Raw genomic sequence first — 23,445 nt, forward strand, 5'->3', positions numbered from 1 at the left:
AGGAGGACCGCATCTCAGAGCCAGCAGACCCTGGCGTGCGACGTGTACGGCAAGTGAGGTTTGCGCCGAGACGCGCCCGCCTCTGGGGACGGCGCCGCCCGGGAGACGCTAGCTGCGAAGGGACTGGTGCCGGCCTCCTATCCACCCTTTCCCGCTTTTCTCCCCACACCAGCGCCGCGTCCGAGCACATAACCGGCGCCGGCCAAAGACGGTTCTGCGTCCACCGCCACTGGCTTTAAACGCTCGCAGCTAGCCGAGCTGCCGCGGCGCGGACATACACGCTGCGGCCGGAGGTCAGGAGGGGGGCGGGGACGACTCCCCGCCCGCGGCCCAAGTTCCCGCCTCCCTCAGGAGGACGTCCGTGCGTACGTGCGCGCGCCGCGCCAGCCCTCCTTCAGCCGCGCGACGCGAGGGCGGGGGCGCCGCGTGCGCGCGCGCTCTCGTTCGTTCGCTTGCCTGCTCGCTCTCGGCGACCGCTCTCGCTGCGGCTGCGGCTGGGGCTGGGGGCGGCGGCGGCGGCGGCGGCGGCGCGGGCGGCGGGCGGCGCGGGGCGGTCCGGCGGGTTCAAAGAGGAAAACATGGCGGAAAACAAAGGCGGCGGCGAGGCTGAGAGCGGCGGCGGGGGCAGCGGTAGCGCGCCGGTAACTGCCGGGGCCGCCGGGCCCGCGGCGCAGGAGGCGGAGCCGCCTCTCGCCGCGGTGCTGGTGGAGGAGGAGGAGGAGGAAGGCGGCAGGGCGGGCGCGGAGAGCGGCGCGGCCGGGCCCGACGACGGGGGGGTGTCCGCGGCCTCCTCGGGCTCGGCCCCGGCTGCCTCAGCCCCTGCGGCCTCAGTGGGCCCTGGAGTTCCCGGGGGGGCGGCATCGACGCCGGCCCCAGCTCCAGCCTCGGCTCCCGCTCCGGGTCCGTCGGCGGGGCCGCCTCCTGGACCGCCAGCCTCGCTCCTGGACACCTGCGCCGTGTGTCAGCAGAGCTTGCAGAGCCGGCGTGAGGCGGAGCCCAAGCTGCTGCCCTGCCTTCACTCCTTCTGCCTGCGTTGCCTGCCGGAGCCGGAGCGCCAGCTCAGCGTGCCCATCCCGGGGGGCAGCAACGGCGACATCCAGCAAGGTGAGCGGGAGGCCCTGCCCGAGGTCTGGGCCGAAGGGGATTTGCGGGCCCGAGGAGGATCTGGGGACGGAGGTGCCCGGGCCCGGGTTTGCTCGGACCGGCGCGATCCTGAGGGGTCTGAGAGGTGGAAGACACGGCCCCGGGACAGTTTCCAGAGAAGGTGGGCCGCCGGAGATAAGGGGAGGGTGCAGGGAGGGGTGCCGGCAGCGAGAGGCTGGGGGAGGGGATACCGGCTGCAAGGGAGGTTTGGGGTGTGAGGATACGGGCCGGGAAGGCGTGGACTCCGGCCGAGCGCAGGTTCGGGGAGCTGGTGGACTCGGATAGAGAAAGGGGACCGGGTCCGGGAAGCCTCCTGCGAGGAGTGTTTTGGGAGGAAAGGCCTGTAGCGGGAGAGGTGTTGAGTAGGTAACCTGTAAGGGCTGTGAGGACGAATTACCTTGGAGGGAAGGACTTGCCCTGTTCGAGGCTAGGGGAAAGCGGGACTAGGGACTAAAATAGAGGACGATAAAGGGTATTGGAGAGTTTAGAGCTGAGAGAAGCTGTCTGGTGGAGAGTAATTTTAGGATGACATTGGGAAGGAGGAACTCTGCAAAAGAAAATAGCCGCGAAGGGCCTGCATGTTTAGGGGAATATCCTAAGGTTTAGGGGTGAAGGAGAAATGAACTTTGAAGGGAATTGGGAGTTAGAGACAGCTGGGTTTCATTGTACGTTAATGAGCCCCTAGTGTTCCAGACAGTGTGCTAAGATTAAATAAAATACTCAGTGAGGAGCCCATTCATAGTCATATAGGGAAAACAAATATACTGCCTATAGCAGTGGAGGTGGGTACTTGATACAGTAGTTGTGGCACATCAAGAGAAGGTCAGGGGAACTTCACTGAAAAGGAAACTCTGGAACAGGTTTCTTGAAGGGTGAGTGGTTCACTGGATTGGGGAGTTTTCACAGAACAAGGTACTTTACACATCTCTGGAGCTAAGGGTTAACTAGTCGTTATCAAACACATTAATGCTTCTGCAGTGAAACATACAAATGTTTCACCAATGGGATAGAAATAACCACCATTCAGGGTGGGTTTTGTTGCACATTTTGGAAAACTTTAAAATTTCAAAGCTCTTGAAATTCAGAACTGTGGGAAAGGTATTGCTGACCTGTAAAAAGGGTTTGGGATTCATACTGAAAAGCCTGTCTTGTGCAGTGTAGACTGAAAGTCCCTGAAGGGCTTTTCTATCAAGTGGATAAAAGGAATCATGTTTGTAATCCAGAAAGATCACTTGGGGGCACATTGGAGAGTAAGGGGAGGCAAGGTTGCCCGAAGATAATTTTGACAGTAATCTGAGAAATGAGCATTTGGAATTAATAAATGACTGATCACAGGTATTAAAGAAGGAAGCATTTTGGAATGGGGGACAGGTATGGATTTCGTGACACATTTGAGTATGGAGGTCTACTTTGTTACTTCCTCCTTGTGACTTGGACGGATAAATTTTTCTTAGCCTTAGCTTTTTCAGTTATGAAACAAGGACAAAATTGCCAACCTCATAGAATTATTGATAGAATGAATGAAGTATGTAAAGTGAGTAGTATGTGATAGTAACTAATGAAATGGCAGTTATTTAATTATTATTTAGTTCTTTTTTTTTTTTTTCTTAAGTTTATTCATTTATTTTGAAAGAGACAGAGAGAGGGAGAATCCCAAGCAGGTGGGCAGTGCAGAGAGCCTGACATGGAGTTTGAACCCATGAAACCTTGAGATCATGACCTGAACCAAAATCAAGAGCCCGAAGCTTAACTGATTGAGCCACCCAGGTGCCCTAGTAGTAACTAATTCTAAGTGGCCTTGGGAATGGAGGTTGGGCAGAGGGAATTGACATTGGTATAGGGGAGGCAAATGTGTCTAGGCTGAGTTCCAGGTTTCTTGTTTGGTGGGTGGCAGTGCTATTAATGCGAATAAAAGAATTCAGGAACAGAAGCAGAGGGGGTGTGTGTGTGTGTGTGTGTGTGTGTGTGTGTGTGTGTGTGTGTATGTGGTGGAAGGGGGATATGATGATTTCACTTATGTTTCGGGTTTGATTACTGAGACCTACAGCTAAAAATGTTAAGAATAAGGATTTGATTGATGTTGAAGATACTAAGCGATAATGGGTGTATAACTAACACCCATGTACATGGCCTCATGAGTATAAGTAAGACATGTGGGATTCAGTGCTCTTGTGGGAGCCTGGATTAGGTGAGAGATTTATAGGGAACATAAGATGAAAATTGTGTTTGAGCGATGTGGCTGAGAGACTGAGGTTATGGAATTGGCACTCTGATATTTATGTGGGAGAGATAGGGTAATAGTCTGTGAATTCTCTCTTCATTCTCTATCCTTTGTTTTTGAACTCGGAGCAATAAGTAGATGGAACTAAATATTGTCATTTTTAAGGCACTGTTGCTTTCTAACCAGTATCTAAAACAAATTAAGTCTGGGAGCCACCATCTTTTTAGACAGGGGGTCTAGAAAATAGTTTTTTAGTATTAACTCCTGTATGTATCCTTTGCTTTGCTCTTTAAAAAAGCAAGCATGTTGTTCTAGAAGGAATACTGGGTTTGGGGTCAGGGTACATAGTTATGCCACTTAATTCTTTTCTGCAAAGAAGGTTTATAATGTTTCTGCCCCTTAGTTTCTTTATCTCTAAAATGTAGTTAATAGTCCTTTACTTACATCTCACTAAGTTAAGTGAAATAATAAATGTGAAAATGCTTTTATAAACAGTGAAATGCTGGGGCGCCTGGGTGGCTCAGTCGGTTAAGCGTCCGACTTCAACTCAGGTCACGATCTCGTGGTCTGTGAGTTTGAGCCCCGTGTCAGGCTCTGGGCTGATGGCTCAGAGCCTGGAGCCTGCTTCGGATTCTGTCTCTCCCTCTCTCTCTGCCCCTCCCCCGTTCATGCTCTGCCTCTCTCTGTCTCAAAAATAAATAAACGTTAAAAAAAAATTTAAAAAGAAACAACAACAGTGAAATGCTTTACAAATGTAAGTATTCTCCAACAACGATTCCTTTTCTGGTCTAGGGAGCCATAACTGGTAGCTTAAGTCAACATGTTAAGTGGTTTTGAAACAGTGACAAGTGCATTACCCTTCCTAATAACTGGCCTTTTTTCTGTTCCTCTAACATACCAAAGTTCTTCACACTTTTTAACTGTTCCTTCTAGATCAGTGATTCTCCAAATGTGGTTTCTGGACCAGCAGCATTAACATCATCTTCAGTCTTGTTAGGAATGCAAATTCTTGGGCCCCACTCCAGACCTCTGACCAGCCAGCCATCTGTTTTAACAAGTCCTTTAGGTGATTTTGATGCACACTAAGTTTAAGTACCGCTTGTTTTTAGTGAAGGGTTCCTCACTTCAGATGTTGCCTCATTAGAAAGGCCTTCTCTGCTCTTTTTTTTATTTAAGGCTTTATTTTTTATTATTCTTAAAGCTTATTTATATTGAGAGAGAGAGAGCACATGAGCAGGGGAGGGGCAGAGAGAGAGGGAGAGAGAGAATTCAAGCAGGCTCCACACTCAGTGCAGAGCCCCATGTGGGGCTTCATCTCACCAACTGTGAGACCATGACCTGAACTGAGATCAAGAGTGGGACGTTTAACCGACTGAGCCACCCAGGCACCCCTAAGGCTTTATTTTTTAGAATAGTTTTAGGTTTATAGCAAAATTAAGAGGAAGATACGGAGATGTCCCATATATACCCAGCTCCCATGCATGCATAGCCTCCCCATTTGCAATATCCCCCACCAGACTAGTACATTTGTCACAGTTGATGGACCTACACTGATAGATCATAATCACCCAAAGTCCATAGTTTACATTAGTGCTCACTTTTAGTGTTTGTACATTCTGTGGGTTTGAACAAATATATAATGACCTATACCCATCATTATAATACCATGCAGAGTGTTTTCATCACCCTAAAGATCCTGTGTCTGATGGCTCTTTTTAAAGTGGTCCTCCAGGTCACCCTCTTACATGTTACCTTTTTTCTTTCATAGCACAGGTAAAATCTAAAATGTTTTCTTGTTTTTGTTTACTCCTTTATCTTTGCCCACTAGAATATTGTAGAGTGAATGTTCATTAAATATCTTTTGAATGAGTAAGAATCATCTGGAGAACTTTTTAAAAATTAAAAAAAACGTTTATTTGAGAGAGAAAAAGAGAGAACATGCATGAGGGAGGGGCCCAGAGAGAGGGCCCAAGCAGAATCCTGTCAACTCAGAGCCTGACTTAGGGCTCCATCCCACGAACCATGAGATCATGACTTGAGCCGAAATCAAGAGTTGGACATTTAACTGACTGAGCCACCCAGGTGCCTCACCTGGAGAACTTTTTAAAATGCCACTTTGGGAGTTTTAGAAACTCTATTGATTTGGGGAATGATATGGGTACCTCATGTGATTCTGATTCTGGTACTGCCCACACTTTGAGAAACATGGATTTAGATATTTTTAAGAGAAAGGTTGATCTATTTACTCTTGAAATATTTGGAAAATCAAAACAGATAAATTAGTTAATATTTGTTGAATCTCAATTAAAAGTGCTTTGTGGGGGTGCCTGGGTGGCTCAGTTGGTTAACCATCCCAAGATCAGCTCAGGTCATGACCTCACATGAGTTTGAGCCCCACATTTGGTTCCGTGCTGACAGTGTGGAGCCTGCTTGGGAGTCTCTCTCTACCTCTCTCTCTCTGCCCCTCATACTTTCTCTCTCAAAAATAAACAAAAGTGCTTTGTGATTTTTTTTTTTTTTTAATTATTTCAGGTTGAGTTGGAATAACTCAGTAGTGGGTGTGTATAGATCTGTAATGTATCAATAAAAATACAGATTTGTATTGATGCATCTGAACAAACTCTTGAATGAACTCTTGAAGGAGATGAGACTTGTGTAGTAGGCACTTCTGAGACAACATGGTGATATGGATGAAGAACTGGACTGAGAGTAACTTGCATTGTGTTCTGCTGTTAGCTGTGTAGCTTTGGGTAAGGCACCAGACAGCTTCTTCAGGTCTTTTGCAGTATGAACAGGTTGCGTTCCTATCCTGGGAAATCCCATGATTGTATTGTTTTTTCTGCCAACTTTTTATATCTACATAATTTTAATATTCTTACCATTTGTGGGGAACGATGGAAAAATCAACATGGAAAAATGATTGTTTCGGAATCTTCAACTTACTGTGAAAAGTCTGAGATGGCAATATTCATGTGGTAAGTGGGAGGGAATACCTGGGTCTGGTATGAAGAGCACCTTCTTGCTGTGTTTCTGGCTGTTTTCTCACTGAGTATGGTAAGCCACTCTGAGGAGTCTTCTATTTAAGCCTTAGAAATTCTTGCGTCAGGAGTGTATATATTGTTTGGCAGTTTGCTAGTTCTGTGGCTTAATCTATTTGGGATTTTTTTAGGTCCTACTTTCTCTAATGCCCTATTTATATAAACAAGCTTGAGTTTTTGAATGATAATATAGTCAGCAGCAAGCATTCAAAGCTGTGTCAAAGAAAACTGAAATACTTCTGTGGTTGGTTAAGTGCACACAATTCAAGACTTGAGTACCTGAATTCATTTTTGAGCTCCACCATTTACTACCTTAATGTCTGTGGATAAGTTACTTAACATCCGTAAATTGAGAGTAGTAATTACATCTACTTCATAGTGTTATTGTGAGGATTCAATGAGTTAATACATTGTAAAGTGCTTCATATAGCACCTCACACATGGTAAGACCCCCAAAACTATTATTTCTGTTGTCTTCCAGTTGTCCTTCATTGTCTTTATGACTACCTCTATACGGTGAGCAGAAAAAAGAGGAAGGAAGGTAAATTGTTGGTGTTCTTCTAGGCTTTTCTGACATACAGTGATGTACAGCATCACTGTAAAGATGTAAAGATCTTTGCATTCCAGATCTCTCCAGCTACTTAAAATTTATAATGTGAAAACTTGTAAACCAATGGTCTAAGACCTAATTATTCACAAGGTCTACTATCTGTACATCAAAAATTTTAGAAGAATCTGACTGCTTTTTATTTCCTTACCAATATTCTTAGCAGACCCTAAATGAGAATGCCTTAAAGTAGTGGTTCTCAAAGATGGTCCTTAAAACCTTGGGGAGATGTCTCTGATGCACTTTCAGACATTGGCAGTTAAAACTGTTTTCATAGTAACATTTATTGATTATTTGCCTCATTCCTGTTCTGATGTTTATATTAGTGATGCAAAAGCAGTGATGTGTAAAACTGCTGGCACCTTAGCAGGAACAAACCACACTAAAAGTCCTTTTGTCTTTACCACCACACACTTAGAGTAAAAGCAAAAACAACAACAGCAAAAAACATACTAGTTTCATTTTGTCTTTAATGAAGCATTAGGACGTTATTTTATTAAATCTTGGTTTTTAATGTTTTTTAAGTTTATTTATTTATTTTGACAGAGTGAGCAGGTGAGGGGCAGAGAGAGGGAGAGAGAATCCTAAGCAGGCTCAGTTCAAACTCAAAGTGTGTGATCATGACCTGAGCTGAAACCAAGAGTTGGACGCTTACCCGACTGAGCCACCCAGGCAGGCCCCCCCATATCTTGGTTTTTAATAAATGTGATGAAACGGGAACTGTGCATAAAATGCTTCTGCTGCAGACTCAAGTGTAAGAAGGAAAGTACTTGTGCAGTTGTTTGAATTCAAAGCTGAATTAGCTTCTTTATTTTCATGGAAAATAATTTTTACTTGAAAGAATGATTGACAAACTATGGTTTTCAGACAGGGTGTTGGCAGCCATTTTCTCAAAAATGAATGAATTGAGCCTGTCAATTGAAGGAAAACAAGTGACATTATATGATGCCAGTGATAAAGATTGAGATTTTAAATGAAAATTAGAATTTTGGAAAAAACTTGTATCTTCCATCATGAACTTGATAACTTCTCAATATTTAAAGGCTTTTCTGATGAGATTGGTAGTGTATTAAAGTGTTAAAATTTTTTTGATAGTATGCAATGAAATGTTAATGTTTGGAATATCTACATGGTGAACCAGTATTCTCCAAATGACCAGTGCATCATGTTACAAAATCTTGTAGAGGAAAGAGATTTAAAGTGTAAAATAGGCCAGTAGATTTTAATGTAAGGGAGTAGTAAAAATTCATCAGTATGGTTTGAAATTCCACATTGCTACTGACGTTTAAGAAATACACTTGGGGGAGCCTGGGTGTCTCAGTCGGTTGAGAATCTGACTCTTGATTTCAGCTCAGGTCATGATCCTAGGGTTGTAGGATTGAGCCTGGTGTCGGGTTCGGGGCTGAACATGGAGCCTGCTTAAGATTCTGTCTCTCTCCCTCTGCCCCTCCCCTCCACTCCACTCATGCTAGCACTGGCTCGCGCGCGCTCTCTCTCTCTCTCTCTCTCAAAGTACATAAATAGCTGAGCATGGAGCCTGCTTAAGATTCTGATTCTCCCTTTGCCCCTCTCCTCCACTCATGCTTGCATGCTCGCTCTCTTTCTCTCTCAAAATAAATAGTGTGGATATGATATACTACAGAAATATAAAAAAGTGGGGGGTGCCTGGCTGGCTCAGTTGGTAGAGTATGCAACTGGATGTCAGGTTCGTGAGTTTGAGCCCTGTGCTGGGTGTGGCGACTACTTTAAAAAAAAAAAAAAAAAAAAAAAAATATATATATATATATATGTATACACACACACACACGCACACACACACACACACACACATACACATATATGTATGTATATAGAGTGTATTTTTTATTTTAAGATTTTTTTCTTTTTTAAAGTAGACTTCATGCCCAGGGCAGAGCCCAATGCGGGGCTAGAACTCATGACCCCTGAGGTCATGACCTGAGCTGAGATCAAGAGTCAGATGCTTAACTGACTAAGCCACCCAGATGCACCAAATGTATTTCTTTTTCTTCTTAAGCTTTTTTTTTTTTTTTTTTTTTTTTAAATTGGAGACAGAGTGAGCAGGCAGGGGAGAGGGGGAGAGGGGGAGAGAGAGAGAGAGAGAGAGAGATTGAATCTCAATCCCACAACCCTGGGATCATGACTGAGCCAGAATCTACAGTGGGACACTCAACCGATTGAACCATCCAGGTGCCCCCTCCCGCCGCCCCCACTGTTGTTTGAGAGGCCATTAAAATAGTCTTCCCTTTTTTTAAATCCATAGCTGTATAAGACCAGGTTTCTTCATATTCTTTAACAAAACAATCTGTCACAACAGATTAAATGCAAAAGCATGTATTCAGCCATCTAATATTAAACCAGACATTAAAGAGATTTAAAAAATGTTAAAACAATGCCACCCTTCACTAAAGCCTTTTTGTTTTGGAAAATGCAGTTCTTTCTTTTCGTTTTTGAAGTAGGTTCCACACCCAACATGGGGCTTGAATTAACAATGCTGAGATCAAGAGTTGGGTGCTCTACCAAAGCCAAAGTCGGACGCTTAACTGACTGAGCCACACAGGTGCCCCTATTTTAATTTTTTTAGATAAAGAATATAATTTTTAAAAAATTTTTAATTAAAAAATTGTTTTTTTAAATGTTTGTTTATTTTTGAGAGAGGCAGAGACAGAATGCGAGTGGGTTAGGGGCAGAGAGAGAGGGAAACACAGAATCCCAAGCAGGCTCCAGGCTCTGAGCTGTCAGCAGAGAGCCCAACGCGGGGCTCGAACTTATGAGCCATGAGATCATGACCTGAGCTGAAGTCAGACGCTCAACCGACTGAGCCACCGATGCGCCCCTGTTCTTTTTTTTTTTTAGAGAGAGAGTGCGAGAGCAGTAGAGGGAGACAGAGAGAATCTTAAGCAGACTCCATGCCTGGCCACCGAGCCCAACACGGGACTCAATCTCAAAACCCTGAGATTATGACTTGAGCCTAAATCAGGAGTCAGAAGCTTAACTGACTGAGCCACCCACACACTAACATGGGTTTATTGTTTTAAAAAAAATGTTTTTTTTTAAAGTTTATTTATTTTTGAGAGAGAGACAGAGACAGAAAGACAGACAGTGTGAGCAGGGGAGGAGCAGAGAGAGGGGGAGACAGAATCCAAAGTAGGCTCGAGGCTCTGAGCTTTCGGCACAGAGCCTGATGCAGAACTCGAACTCATGAACTGCGGGATCATGACCTAAGCTGAAGTTGGACACTTAACCAACTGAGCCACTCAGGCGCCCTCACAATGGGTTTATTTTTAAAATGAACTAATAGAATATTTAACTTTAATGAAAGAAAGAGAAGTGTTTAATTTATTATTACAATATTAATAAAAATTTTTGAAAATTCTGTTTTTATCTTTAATATTGTACATATTGATGCATAAAACCTGTCTAAACAAAAGCTCTCTGAGGTCCTCATTAATTAAGAGTGTAAGAGGGATTCTGAGACTAAAAAGGGACAAATATAATGTAGAGTCTGGGCAGAATGTCAGATTATAGAATAGTAGAAGGTGGCAAATTCATGCATTTATACTGAGTAACCAAAGTTGACATTTGACATTTTGTAAATAGCTCACTGTAGGTCTACTCTTTTTTTTTTTTTTTTTTTAAATTTATGACTGGTTGAGTTCTGTCACTTTCCTGAGGTCAAGTTCAGAGTTTGAGCTCATGGTGTTGGATACATTAACCTATGTCTCTTTTATGGCCACAAACTGAACCTCTGTCCCTAGCCAGCTTCTAGAATGGATATTTTTCCCAAGGGGAAGTGGGGGAAAAAATAAGGATTGAATGAACATAAATGTATCATTTTTAGAAAAATATTTAAATCCTATGCCTTAATGGTAGGTAAACAGCATGAAGTATGTGGTGCTAATAAATAATACTTTTTGAATGCTTATTATATGTAATTTATGTTGCTGCTTTTGTGAATTATTTGTCTATATGGCTTCTAGTTTTCTTTAGCTGAATGCTCACATTTAAAAATTTTTTGATTTATAAGAATCTTGATAAGTTCCACATACTGGTCCTTTGTTGGTTATGTAAGTTGAAGATTTATTCTGAGCTTACTGTGGCTTGGTGTGGTAGCCAGCCTCCAAGATGGCCCCAGTGTTCCTTTCTCCTGGTATTCACATTCTTCTGTAGTCTCAGCCTACAGTGACTCAGAACTCGTCTGGGTTACCAAGAAAATACAGGAGAATTAAACAGTGAGTTCTGAAGCTAGGTCATTAAAAGCATACAGCTTTTTCCTTACTCTTTGGATCTCTTGTTCCAGATGAAAACAACTGCCATTGTAGCAGTCCTGTAAAGAGGCCCATGTAGAGAAGAACTGAGGCCTTCTGCCAACATCCAGCACCAACTTGCCAGTCATGTGAATGAGCCACTTTGGAGGTGGATTCTCTAGCATGGTCAGGTTTTCAGATGGCTGCAGTTTTGGCTGACATATTACTGCAGCCTTTTTAGAGGCACTGAGCCAAAACTACTTGCCAAGTCATTCCCAAATTCCTGACTCAAAGAAACTGAACGATAATGTATTGTTATTGTTGTTTTAAGCTATTAAGTTTGAGGGTAATTTGTTATGCAGCAATAGATAACTACTACACTTGACTATTTCCCCCTAGTATTCCTCTTTTGCTTTAGCTTTATAATAACCAATAAACTTTGTTATTCATTTAGGTAATTTCACTCTCCTCCACATATACCTTGTTTATCTTCAAGATGAGATCTTCAGTGATGTTGACTTTTTGCTCTTACACATTTAGAGTCATGTAAAAGTTCATTTAAAAAACTTGTCAGGGGTGCCTATGTGGTTTTGTTGGTTGAGCGTCTGACCCTTCTTGATTTTGGCTCAGATTGTGATCTCACGGTTCATGGGATCAAGCCCTGTGAGGGGCTGCATGCTGACTGCACGAAGCCTGCTTGGGGTTTATTCTGCTTCTCTCTGTACCCTCCCCCACATGTCCCCCACATGTGTACATGTGCTCTCTCTCAAAAATAAATATACACACAAAAAACTTTTCAGCATTCTGGTTGGAAGTGCTCTCAATATACAGATCTTTCTTGATCTATGATGAGATTATGTCCCAGTAAACCTGTTGTAAATTGAAAACATCCTAAGTTGAAAATGCATTCGTAACACCTAACTTACATTACAACTTAGCCTAGCCTGTCTTAATTAAACATGCTCTGAACTCTTACCGTAGTCTTGAGTTGGGCAAAATTGTCTAACACAAAACCTAATTTATAATAAAATATTGAATGTATCATGTAATTTATTAAAACTGTGCTGAAAGTGAAAAATCAGAATAGTTATATGGGTACAGAATGATTTTAAGTGTATTGTTGTTTTCCCTCATAATCATGTGGCTCATAGGGGGTTGTGGCTCGCTGCTGTTCCCATCATCATGAATTAGTGTGTACTGCATATCACCTGCCTGGGAAAAGATCAAAAGTCAGAATTCGAAGTATGGTTTTTTCCTGAATGCATATCACTTTCACACCATCGTAAAGCCGTAAAATTGGAAGTCGAACTGTTGTAAGTCAGAGACCATCTGTATAAATTAATTAGGGAAAAAATTGCTATCTTTATATTATGGTATCTGCCCATTCATAAACCCTGTATGCCTTTCCATTAGCTATAATCTTCAGTGTTTTTGAAAATTATATAGGTTTTTAGGGCATCTGGGTGGCTCAGTCGGTTAAGCATCTGACTTTTGATTTCGGCACAGGTCATGATTGTATGGTTCATGAGATTGAGCCCCATGCTTGGCTCTGTGCTGACAGTGTAGAGCCTGCTTGGGATCCTCTTTTCCTCCCCCCAGCCCCAAACATTAAAAAAAAACAATTATATAGGTTTTTTTCCCCCCGAAGATGTTTTACACATCTTATTCCTATGTACTTTATAAACTTTATTCCTATATGCTTCATAACCTTTATTCTTATATACTTTATATACTTTATACATATATTTAGTTTATCTTAAATTACATTTAGGTGTTGGCTTTGTTTTGTTTTTATTTCACCATTTATTTATTTATTTATTTATTTATTACCTTTTATTTTTAAAATACCAAAAATATTCTGATTTCATATTTGATAATTCCATTCTGTGAAATTCTTGAGGTATTATTTTTACTATTCTTCCTACTCTTTTTTTAAGAAATTGATTTATTTTTTAAAGTTTATTTTGAGAGAGAGCAAGGGTGAGTGGGGGAGGGACAGAGAGAGAGAGAGAGAGAGAGAGAGAGAGAGAGAGAGAATCTCAAGCAGACTCCACGCTGTGAGTGCAAGGCCGATGTGGGGCTCAGTCCCACAAACCATGAGATCATGACCTGAGCTGAAACCAAGAGTTCCATACTCAACTGACTGCACCACCCAGGTACCCCACTTCTTCCTACTCTTTTTTTTTTAACTTGTCTTATTTTTTATTTTTTTAAATTTACATCCAAATTAGCAACAGTGATTTCAGGAGTAGATTCCTTAGTGCCCCTTACCCATTTAGCCCATCCCCCCTCCCACAACCCCTCCAGGAACCCTCAGTTTGTTCTCCATATTTATGAGTCTCTTCTGTTTTGTCCCCTTCCCTGTTTTTGTATTATTTTTGTTTCCCTTCCCTTATGTTCATCTGTTTTGTCTCTTAAAGTCCTCATATGAGTGAAGTCATAAGATTTTTGCCTTTCTCTGACTAATTTCACTTAGCATAATACTCTCCAGTTCCATCTGCGTAGTTGCAAATGGCAAGATTTCACTCTTTGATTGTCAGGTGATACTCCATTGTATATATATACACCACATCTTCTTTATCCATTCATCCATCGATGGACATCTGGGCTCTTTCCATACTTTGGCTATTGTTGATAGCGCTGCTATAAACATGGGGGTGCGTGTGTCCCTTCGAAACAGCACACCCGTGTCCCTTGGATAAATACTTAGTAGTGCAATTGCTGGGTCGTAGGGTAGTTCTATTTTTAGTTTTTTGAGGAACCTCTGTACTGTTTTCCAGAGTGGCTGCACCAGCTTGTATTCCCATTCCTACTCTTGATCATAGTAGGTAGTGTCTTCCAGTGTTTTATAGTTTGGGATTGTGAGCATGTTCATCAGGGCTTTGTTTATGAAAGTTTCCAGACCTGGTTTGTCGGAACAAACCTCCAAAGAGTATTTTGCCTTTGCTTCTGTGAGGTGCCACCAATGCAAAATCACTGAAGTTAATTATTTTTTATATTAAAAAAAATTTTTTTTGTAATATTTACTTTTGAGAGAGAGCATGAATGGAGGAGGGGCAGAGAGAGAAATGGAGACAGAATCTGAGGCAGGCTCCAGGCTCTGAGCTGTTGGCACAGAGCCCAATGTAGGGCTCGAACCCACGAACCGTGAGATCATGACCTGAGCTGGAGTCAGATGCTTAACTGACTGAGCCACCCAGGTGCCCCTCAAAGTGTTTGAAGTAATCTCTATACCCAACATAGGGCTTGAACTTATGACCCCAAGATCAAGAGTTGCATGCTCCACTGACTGAGCCACCCTCTGAAACCTCTTATTTCTTTTTAAATTAAATTAAATTAAATTTTTTAAAAAGTTTGTTTAGTTTTTGAGAGAGAGGGGGGGAGAGTGTGAGCAGGGGAGGGGCAGAGAGAGATCGGGGGAGAGAGAATCCCAAGCAGGCTCCATACTGGCAGTGCAGAGCCTGACACCAGGTTCCAACTCACGGACCATGATTTGTGTGACCTGAGCAGAAAGCAGTAGTCAGACTCTTAATCAGCTGAGCAACCCAGGCGCCCCTGGAACCTTTACTATCCCTTTGTCCTTGTTCTTAAATACAGTGATGTGCCTCTCTTGATTTTTTTTTTCATTTTCATTGTTTTTAAAAGCTTACTGTACTTTTTCTATTATTTTTGTAATCTTTATAGTAACAATTTTCCTTTTCATCTCTCCCTATTTTTGTAACGGTTACTATTTGGATGTTAGTACTCGTGGGGTCACACTCTCTCCTATGTTTTTCCTTAGGTTTTCCCTTTGCTTATTCAACTGAAGTTCTGAAAGACCTCCTTAACTTTATTTTCTAACTTTTTTCCTTTATATCTTGATCTTTTTCTCTTGGAGACTTCTTCAAGCAGTGGCTAATCCTTGATTCTCTTCCTGTTTGAGTGAGACAATACAATTTTTTTTTAAGATTTTATTTTTAAGTAATCTGTATACCCAGCATGGGGCTTGAACTGAACACTTTGAGGTCAAGAGTCACATGCTCTACTGACGGAGCCAGTCGGGCAATACAATTCCTTTTTTTTTTTTTTTTTTAAATGTTTTATTTACTTTTGAGAGAGAGAGTATGAGTGAGGGAGGGGCAGAGAGAGGGGGGACAGAGGGTCTGCAGTGGGCTCTGCACTGACTGATAGCAGTGAGCCCGAGGTAGGGCTCGAATTCATGAACTGTGAGATCATGACCTGAGCCAAAGTCGGATGCTCAATTGACTGACCCACCTAGGCACCCCCAGTCAATACAATTCTGATTGAGGGTTCTGTGCACGTTAATTGTTGGACTTCACTTTAGACAAACTAAAGTTTGACATAGTTGGCAAACTGTGGCCCATGGGCCAAATCTAGCCTGCTGCCTAGTTTTATGACTCATGAGCAAAGAATGATTTTTTACATTATCAAATGGTTGGAAAAAATCAAAAGATTATTTTGTGACATGTGAAAACTTTCACATAAGAAATTCAAATTTGTGTTTATAAATAAAATTTTTGGAACATAGCAGTGCCCATTTGTTTATGTATTGTCTGTGACTGCTTTCATACTACAGTGGCAGATGACTAGTATGACAAAGACTGTGTGGACTTATTGCTTTGTGCTTCTTTTTGATGTACTACAAGTTGCGGTGATGCAGCTACAGCTTGCTAGGCATATGTGTGGCTATCGCACGACATTTATAAAAATATTTTAATTACCAGTGTGTACCTATCATTTCAAAGAAGAGAAAAGTAGATTTCAATTGTCACACCTTTAAGATAGTAGAGTGTGGGTTAATTCAAGTTGGATGGCGAAGTCTTTATTGTGTATTTTTACTCTGGCTCAACTAAAGGAGTACATATGTGGACAATAGCAGACCAAGCACTGGTCATGATATCCCCAACTCGCAGGGAAAGGAAAGGATGGAGAAATCAGAGAATTTAAAATGGATTATCTCATCATAGAATTTCTTTAAAATAAAAAAAAAAATGAAACCAACGTAAGTTTGTGAATGGTTTATTCATTAACCAGGCAAGGAAACCTCTTTACTGATGGCAAGTTAATTAGGTCCTCCCAGTTAGGCAGAATGTTAACGCCCAAAAAGTTTTGTAATTCTTTAGACCTATATTACAAAAAACTTTACTGAGTTTACCTTACGAAAGTAATACTAAGTTTACTAAATTTCTTTATTATTATATTTTGAATTTCTTGAATAAAAATTGTGGAAATTTGTTTTCTTTTGTTACCATAGTATTTATATAGTATGTCTGATGTTGTGTCTTTGCAAAGCTTTACTATGCCTTCTGATGTCACGTCCCATGTTTAGATTTGGTGAGAAGTGTTAGGTAGGCATTGCTTATGAATCGGGTTTGAAGGAGTGTGGTATGTACATCTTGACCTGTTGCCCACAATGGGTTTGGAAGAATGAGAATTCCAGGGGTGCCTGGGTGGCTCAGTTGGTTGAATGTCCAACTTCGGCTCAGGTCATGATCTCGTGGTCTGTGAGTTCAAGCCCTGCATCGGGCTCTGGGCTGACAGCTCAGAGCCTGGAGCCTGCTTCATATTCTGGGTCTCCCTCTCTCTCTCTCTGCCCTTTCCTGCTCATGCTGTCTCTCTCTGTCTCTCAAAAATAAATAAACACTAAAAAAAATAAAAAAAAAAATGAGAATTCCATATTTCTTTTTCTAACATCACAAATAACTGCCAGAACAAGAATTTTGGAACAGTTTGACCTGTTATCCGACTAGGGTTTATTGATAGAATGCTAATATCCAAATTATACGCTGATTTCTTTTCCAGTCACTGGGGAATAACTTAAAAACTAATCTTCACATAGTAAATACTTTTGCAAAAAACTGATGTCACTCAAAAGATCTATACCAGTTTTTCATCAGGAATAGAGCAGACATGAGAGTAGGGCACTTAGAATCACGTAACTGTATTAGTTTGTTGACGAACCTGAAGTGAGTCTGAAGAATTGACAGTAATGATTAGGAGAGCGTTTCAGCTATCCTCTTAAAATATGAAATACTGCTCTCTGGTGAGAATCACCTTGTGTTGTGAGGTATATAATAAAATAGATATGTGAAATGAACCTTGGTAGCAGGGAGAATTAGATGTGAACAAGTTTATTTGAATCTGACTAGACTTCATGTTCCTTATCTATAAAAGAATGTCAGCTTCAAGTTAAAACTTTTTCATGTTATCTTATTTACTCATAAAAATTCTCTCAGGTAATACCCTCAATTTTTTGAAAAAAACAAAAACAAAAAAAACAAATGAGGTCACTGAGGCAGAAATATAAGATTTACGTAAATGCATACTTTCCCATGTGGAGAAAAATAGCATAGGCTTAGACAGATGATTTTAGGGGCCAGGTAGATAATTAGTATAAGACATGTAATATCAAAGCTTGCTAGCCTAAAAACAGTAAAATTTGAATTTAAAACATACTCCATCCTGGCCAAATACTACCAGATAGGCAGTCAGTCTTCTGCCTTTGTCCTAACTTAGAATCTGATTGGTCATTTCTATTTGAGGTGGATATAATTAATATACAATTAGTTTGACTTTATAATTTTAAAAGCTAAAGTCTTAGGTAAAAGTTTTGCCTTTAGGGTATTTCAGTAAGCTATGTTGTAATATTTTAATAAGAATCAAGTATCATTAGAATGATCAATATTGTTTTTACCATCTTCTTAGATAAGAAATGTGAGAGAATTTTCAAATTATGAATTGTGTGGTCACGTTTGCTAAGTTTATTGAAATGCTGAATAAATGGTGGCTTGCAACTTCACAAAAGCCTGTTTAATTTGTGATATAGGTACCTTCAGCATTTTAATAATTCTGTACCAAACTTACATAATATACTTCTGAAATTTACCTACCTCTTCTTTCCACAAACACTCAAGGTTTCCAAACACCCAAACCTTCCCAACATTCAAGGTTTTACATGTTAAAGATGGAGTTGGATGACTGGAGCTCATAGCACGTTACACATGAGCTCTTCACAGGTCTGCTGCCAAATTTTTTTTTTTTTAATGTTTTATTTTATTTTTGAGATAGAGAAGAGTGTGAGCAGGGGACGGGCAGAGAGAGAGGGAGACACAGAATCCGAAGCAGGCTCCAGACTGTCAACACAGAGCTCAACGTGGGGCTCGAACTCACAGACCGTGAGATCATTACTTGAGCTGAAGTTGGACCCCCAACTGACTGAGCCACCCAGACGCCCCTCTACTGCCAGATTTTGAACTGTGTGAAGTTTATTTTTGTTACATTTGCACATTTGATGCCTGTTAGATGTATTGTTGATTCCAGCGGGTCATTTAATGTAGTGTGAAACTTGGCGCAACATGCTTAGACTGCTTATCCTTGCAGGAGCTTGGGATGAAGTCAGTTTGATGCCAGAGAAAATTCTCCGAAGATCTTGTCTTTTCAGTAGAGAGCATGGCCAAGGTAGTAAACAGATTTACTCATACAGAGTAGTTCTCTGATAGGAGACCAATGTAATTTTAACGATATATGTAATTTTAATTTTATTATTTTTTAAAGTTTATTTATTTTGAGAGAGAGACAGCACAAGTTGGGGAGGGGCAGAGTGAGGGAGAGAGAGAATCCCAAGCAGGCTCCACACTATCCGTGCAGAGCCCAACATGGGGCTTGAACCCACAAACCGTGAGATCATGACCGGAACTGAAGTTGGATGCTTAACCGACTGAGCCACCAGTCGCCCCCCGATGTATGTATCTTTTAAAGTAACTATTTTATGGAAATATACATAAACTAAAGGTATAAAACTCTATATAATTTAGGTAATACACATAAAGTAAACCCACTTGTATAAATCCAGCAGCCAGATCTCCACACCCAACATGGGGTTCAAACTCACAACCCTGAGATCAGGAGTCCCATGGTCTGTCGACTGAACCAGCTGCGCGCCCCCGATGCTACCTTTTAACACCAGATTAATTTTGCCTGTTTTAAAACTTTAAGTGGTACTAGCAGTATGTACCAGTTTTTAACTGTTTTTGCTCAACATTATGAGATTATTCATGTTGCTTGTGAATGTACTTTATTCAGTTATCTTCACAGCATTTGTTGTATGAATATGCTAAAAATTTTCTTACCCACCCAAGTGTCGATGGACGTTTGAGTTGTTTATGTATTTTTTTTAATTAAATCATAGTTGATACAATATGTTATAGATTCTTATTATGAACGTGTTCATGAAACTCTGCCTCTGTCTCTTGGTGAATATATGGACACATTTCTCTTGATTATATATCTTACAGTGGACAACATAGGTTGCACATAAGTGTAGCTTTACTAGATAATTGCCAAACGGTTTTCTGAAGTGATTTTATCAATTTATACTTTTACTAGCACTGTTCTGAGATTTTTAATTGCTATATATCCTTACTGATGCCTGGTATTATCTGTTTTTGACATTTTAGCCATTCTGATGGTATAACGTTGTAGTTTAATTTGCATTTCCCTGTTGATTAGTAAAATTGAGAATCTTTTTGTATGTTTATTGTCCTTGGGATATCTTTTATTGTGATTTGTCTGTTGAAGTTGTTACCTGTGTTTTGTCCTGTGGGTTGTCTTTTTCCCAGTGCTTTTGTAGAATTCTTTTTTTTTTTTAAATTTTTTAAAATGTTTATTTAGTTTTGAGAGAGAGAGAGAGACAGACAAAGACACACAGACAGACAGTGTATGAGCAGGCAAGGGGTAGAGATAGAGGGAGACACAGAATCCGAAGCAGGCTCCAGGCTCCGAGCTGTCAGCACAGTGCCTGACTTGGGGCTCGAACTCACGAACCACAGGATCATGCCCTGAGCTGAAGTCGGACACTTAACCAACTGAACCACCCAGGTGTCCCCGTAGAATTCACTATATATTCTAAGCATGAGTCCTTTGTCAGATATACATCCTATTCTGTGGCTTGCCAAATAATTGTATTTTTAAAACCTGAATTTATTTTGGTGTTTGATTAAGTAGTACTTTCACATGGCTCACAAGTTAAAGCGTACAAAATTTAATAGTGAAAAGTCTCCCTCCCACTCCTTGTCCTCATTCAGTGCCTATCTCCTTCAACATATAACATATGTTAATAGTTTATTTCTTTTTCCAGTATATCCAAATGATTTTTGACAAAGGTGCCAAATCCATTCAGTGGGGGAAGGAAGAATATTTCAACAAACGATGTTGGGACAATGGGATTTCCACATGCAAAAGAGCAAAGGTGGATCCCTACCACACAACAAATAAAAACATTAATTGCAAATTGATTAAAAACCTAAATATAAAAGCTAAACCCACAAAACTCTTAAAAGAAAACATGAGTAAATTTTCATGATTTTGGATTTGGCAGATTTTTAGATCTGATACTTAAAGTATGAGCAACAAAAGAAAAAATTGGTAAACTGTACTGCATCCAGAATTAAAATTTTGTACATCAAAGGACATTTTCAGGAAGGTGAAGAAACAACTTATAAATGGCATAAAGTATTTGTTGGTCATATATCAGATAAGAGTTTAGTACCTAGAATCTAAAAAGAATGCTTACAGGGGCGCCTGGGTGGCTTAGTCTGTTGGGTGGCTCAGGTCATGATCTTGTGGTGAGTTGGAGCCCTGCATCGGGCTCTGTGCTGACAGCTTGGAGCCTGGAGCTTGCTTCGAATTCTGTGTTTTTTTCCTCTCTCTCTGCCCCTCCTGACTAGCACTCTGTCTCTCTGTGTCTTTGAAAAATGAATAGATGTTAAAAAATTTTTTTGGGGCGCCTGGGTGGCTCAGTCGGTTAAGCGGCCGACTTCGGCTCAGGTCATGATCTCACGGCCCATGAGTTCGAGCCCCGCGTCGGGCTCTGTGCTAACAGCTCAGAGCCTGGAGCCTGTTTCAGATTCTGTGTCTCCCTCTCTCTGACCCTCCCCCGTTCATGCTATGTCTCTCTCTGTCTTAAAAATAAACGTTAAAAAAAATTTTTTTTTATAAAGAATGCTTACAACCTAATAATAAAGGCAAAGTCCAATAGTGACCCAAAGATCTGAATAGTTTCTCCAAAGAAGCTGTACATGTGGCCAATAAGCAGATGAAAAGATGTTCAAGGTCATTTGTTGTTAGAGATGTGAATCAAAACTACAAAATACGACTTCACATCTACCGAGATGTAGGCTCTAATAAAAAAACCAGAAAGTGTTGGCAAGGATTTGGAAAAATTAGAACGCTTGTATATTGTTGGTATGAATGTAAAATGTCATTCACTGTGAAAAACATTTTGGTGGTGATGGTTGCACAACATTGTGAATGCAATTAGTGCTACAGAACTGGATACATGAACATGGTTAAAATGGCGAATTCTGTGTTTATATATTTTACCACAGCTGAGGGTAGAACAAGGTGATGCTCTGTCCTTTCAGCTTTCATAATGGAAACTAATATCCTTCTGGTGTTCTGTTTTATGCCGTTTTTCTCATTTTAGTGCTTTTTTGTTGGTGATTTCACTTAAAAAAATTTTTTTTTAGTATTTATTTTTGAGACAGAGAGTGAGCACAAGCGGGGGAGGGACAGAGAGAGAGGGAAATACAGAATCCGAAGCAGGCTCCAGGCTCCGAGCTGTCAGCACAGAGCCTGATGGGGGCTTAAACTCACAAACCACGTGATCATGACCTGAGCCGAAGTCAGATGCTCAACCAACTGTATCACCCGGGCGCCCCTGGTGGTTTCACTGTTTAAAATGACCCCCAAGCATAAAGCTGAAGTGCTCTAGTTTTCCTAAATACAAGAGGCTATGTGTGCTTTATGGAGAAAATACATCTTAGATAAGCCTCACTTAGGCATTTATAGTGTGATTGGAGTTATACTGCTGTTAGCTTGAATTCAGTGTTAATGAACCAAGAATATATATTAAAGTGTGTTTAAACAGAAATACACATAAGACAAGCTTATATGTTAATTGGCTGATGAAAATCTTGTGACCAGAGGCTTGTAGGAACCTAACCCTGTATGTCCCCTAGTGATAATTCAGTATCTGGTAATTCATTTTTTGTAGCGACTTGATAGAACATAACTACTGTGAATAATGAGACCTGATCCTATGCAAATATGAATAAAAATTTTGTGTAAGTGGCAAGATTTAATTTTTCATTTAATTTTTTTATTTTTTTATTTAAAAAATTTTTTTTAACATTTATTTATTTTTGAGACAGAGAGAGACAGCATGAACAGGGGAGGGGCAGAGAGACAGGGAGACACAGAATCCGAAACAGGCTCCAGGCTCTGAGCGGTCAGCACAGAGCCCGACGCGGGGCTCGAACTCGCGGACCGTGAGATCATGACCTGAGCCGAAGTCAGCCGCTTAACCGACTGAGCCACCCAGGCGCCCCTAATTTTTCATTTTAAAGTGTATCTTGGAGATACTATTTTGTTTTTTGTTCTGAAATCTGTTTGATCTGATATTAATATAACCACTCTTTAAAAAATATATAAGGGCTTTATTGAGATATAATTCACACATTTGAAATGTAGAGTTTAGCTCTTTTCAGTATATTCACAGAGCTTTGCAACCACAGTCAATTTTAGAGAACACTTTTATTGCCCCCCAAAGAAATGTACCCATTAGTGGTCATTTTGTATTTACCCACAGTATCATCTCCCAGACACCCACTGATCTACTTTCTGTCTCTACAGATTTGCTTAGTCTGGGCATTTTATATATGTGGGATCATAGGAGGAATATATGGTCTCTTGTGGCTGGCTTCTTTCATTTAGCAAAAAGTTTGTGAAATTCATACATGGCTGTAATATATGTCAGTACATTTCTTCTTAGGCTTGAACAGTATTCCATTATTTATGACTGTAACACATTTTGTTTACCTATTCATCAGTTGATGGATATTTGAATTGTTTTTTTCTTTTGACTCATGAATAATGCTGTTACATTTTTTTTTTTACAACTTTTTACTGAACATATGTTTTCATCTGTGTGTGTGTGTGTGTGTGTGTATGTGTGTGTATACACATACATACATACACATATCTAAGAGTAGAATTTCTGGGTTGTATTCTAGCTATATTTAATATTTTGAGGAACTGCCATGCTGTTTCCAACATGGCTACACCATTTTACGTTCCCATCAGCAATGTGTATGAGGGTTCCAGTTTATCCAT

At 40.8% G+C, this 23,445-nt stretch overlaps 1 protein-coding gene across 2 annotated transcripts in view; it reads left to right on the forward strand.

Annotated features, from left to right (window-relative positions):
* The first annotated feature begins 461 nt into the window (after nucleotides 1-461).
* The window catches only part of TRIM33 (tripartite motif containing 33), a 130,670-nt gene continuing 107,686 nt past the window's right edge, over nucleotides 462-23,445 (forward strand). For both annotated transcript variants that reach the window (XM_060625426.2, XM_060625427.2), the window contains exon 1: nucleotides 462-1,104. In XM_060625426.2, coding sequence (XP_060481409.1) covers nucleotides 579-1,104 — 526 coding nt within the window. In that variant the 5' untranslated portion in view covers nucleotides 462-578. The remainder of the gene's footprint in view (nucleotides 1,105-23,445) is intronic.

Source organism: Panthera onca, chromosome C1, assembly GCF_046562875.1.
Source record: "Panthera onca isolate mPanOnc1 chromosome C1, mPanOnc1 haplotype 2, whole genome shotgun sequence".
NCBI lineage: Eukaryota > Metazoa > Chordata > Mammalia > Carnivora > Felidae > Panthera > Panthera onca.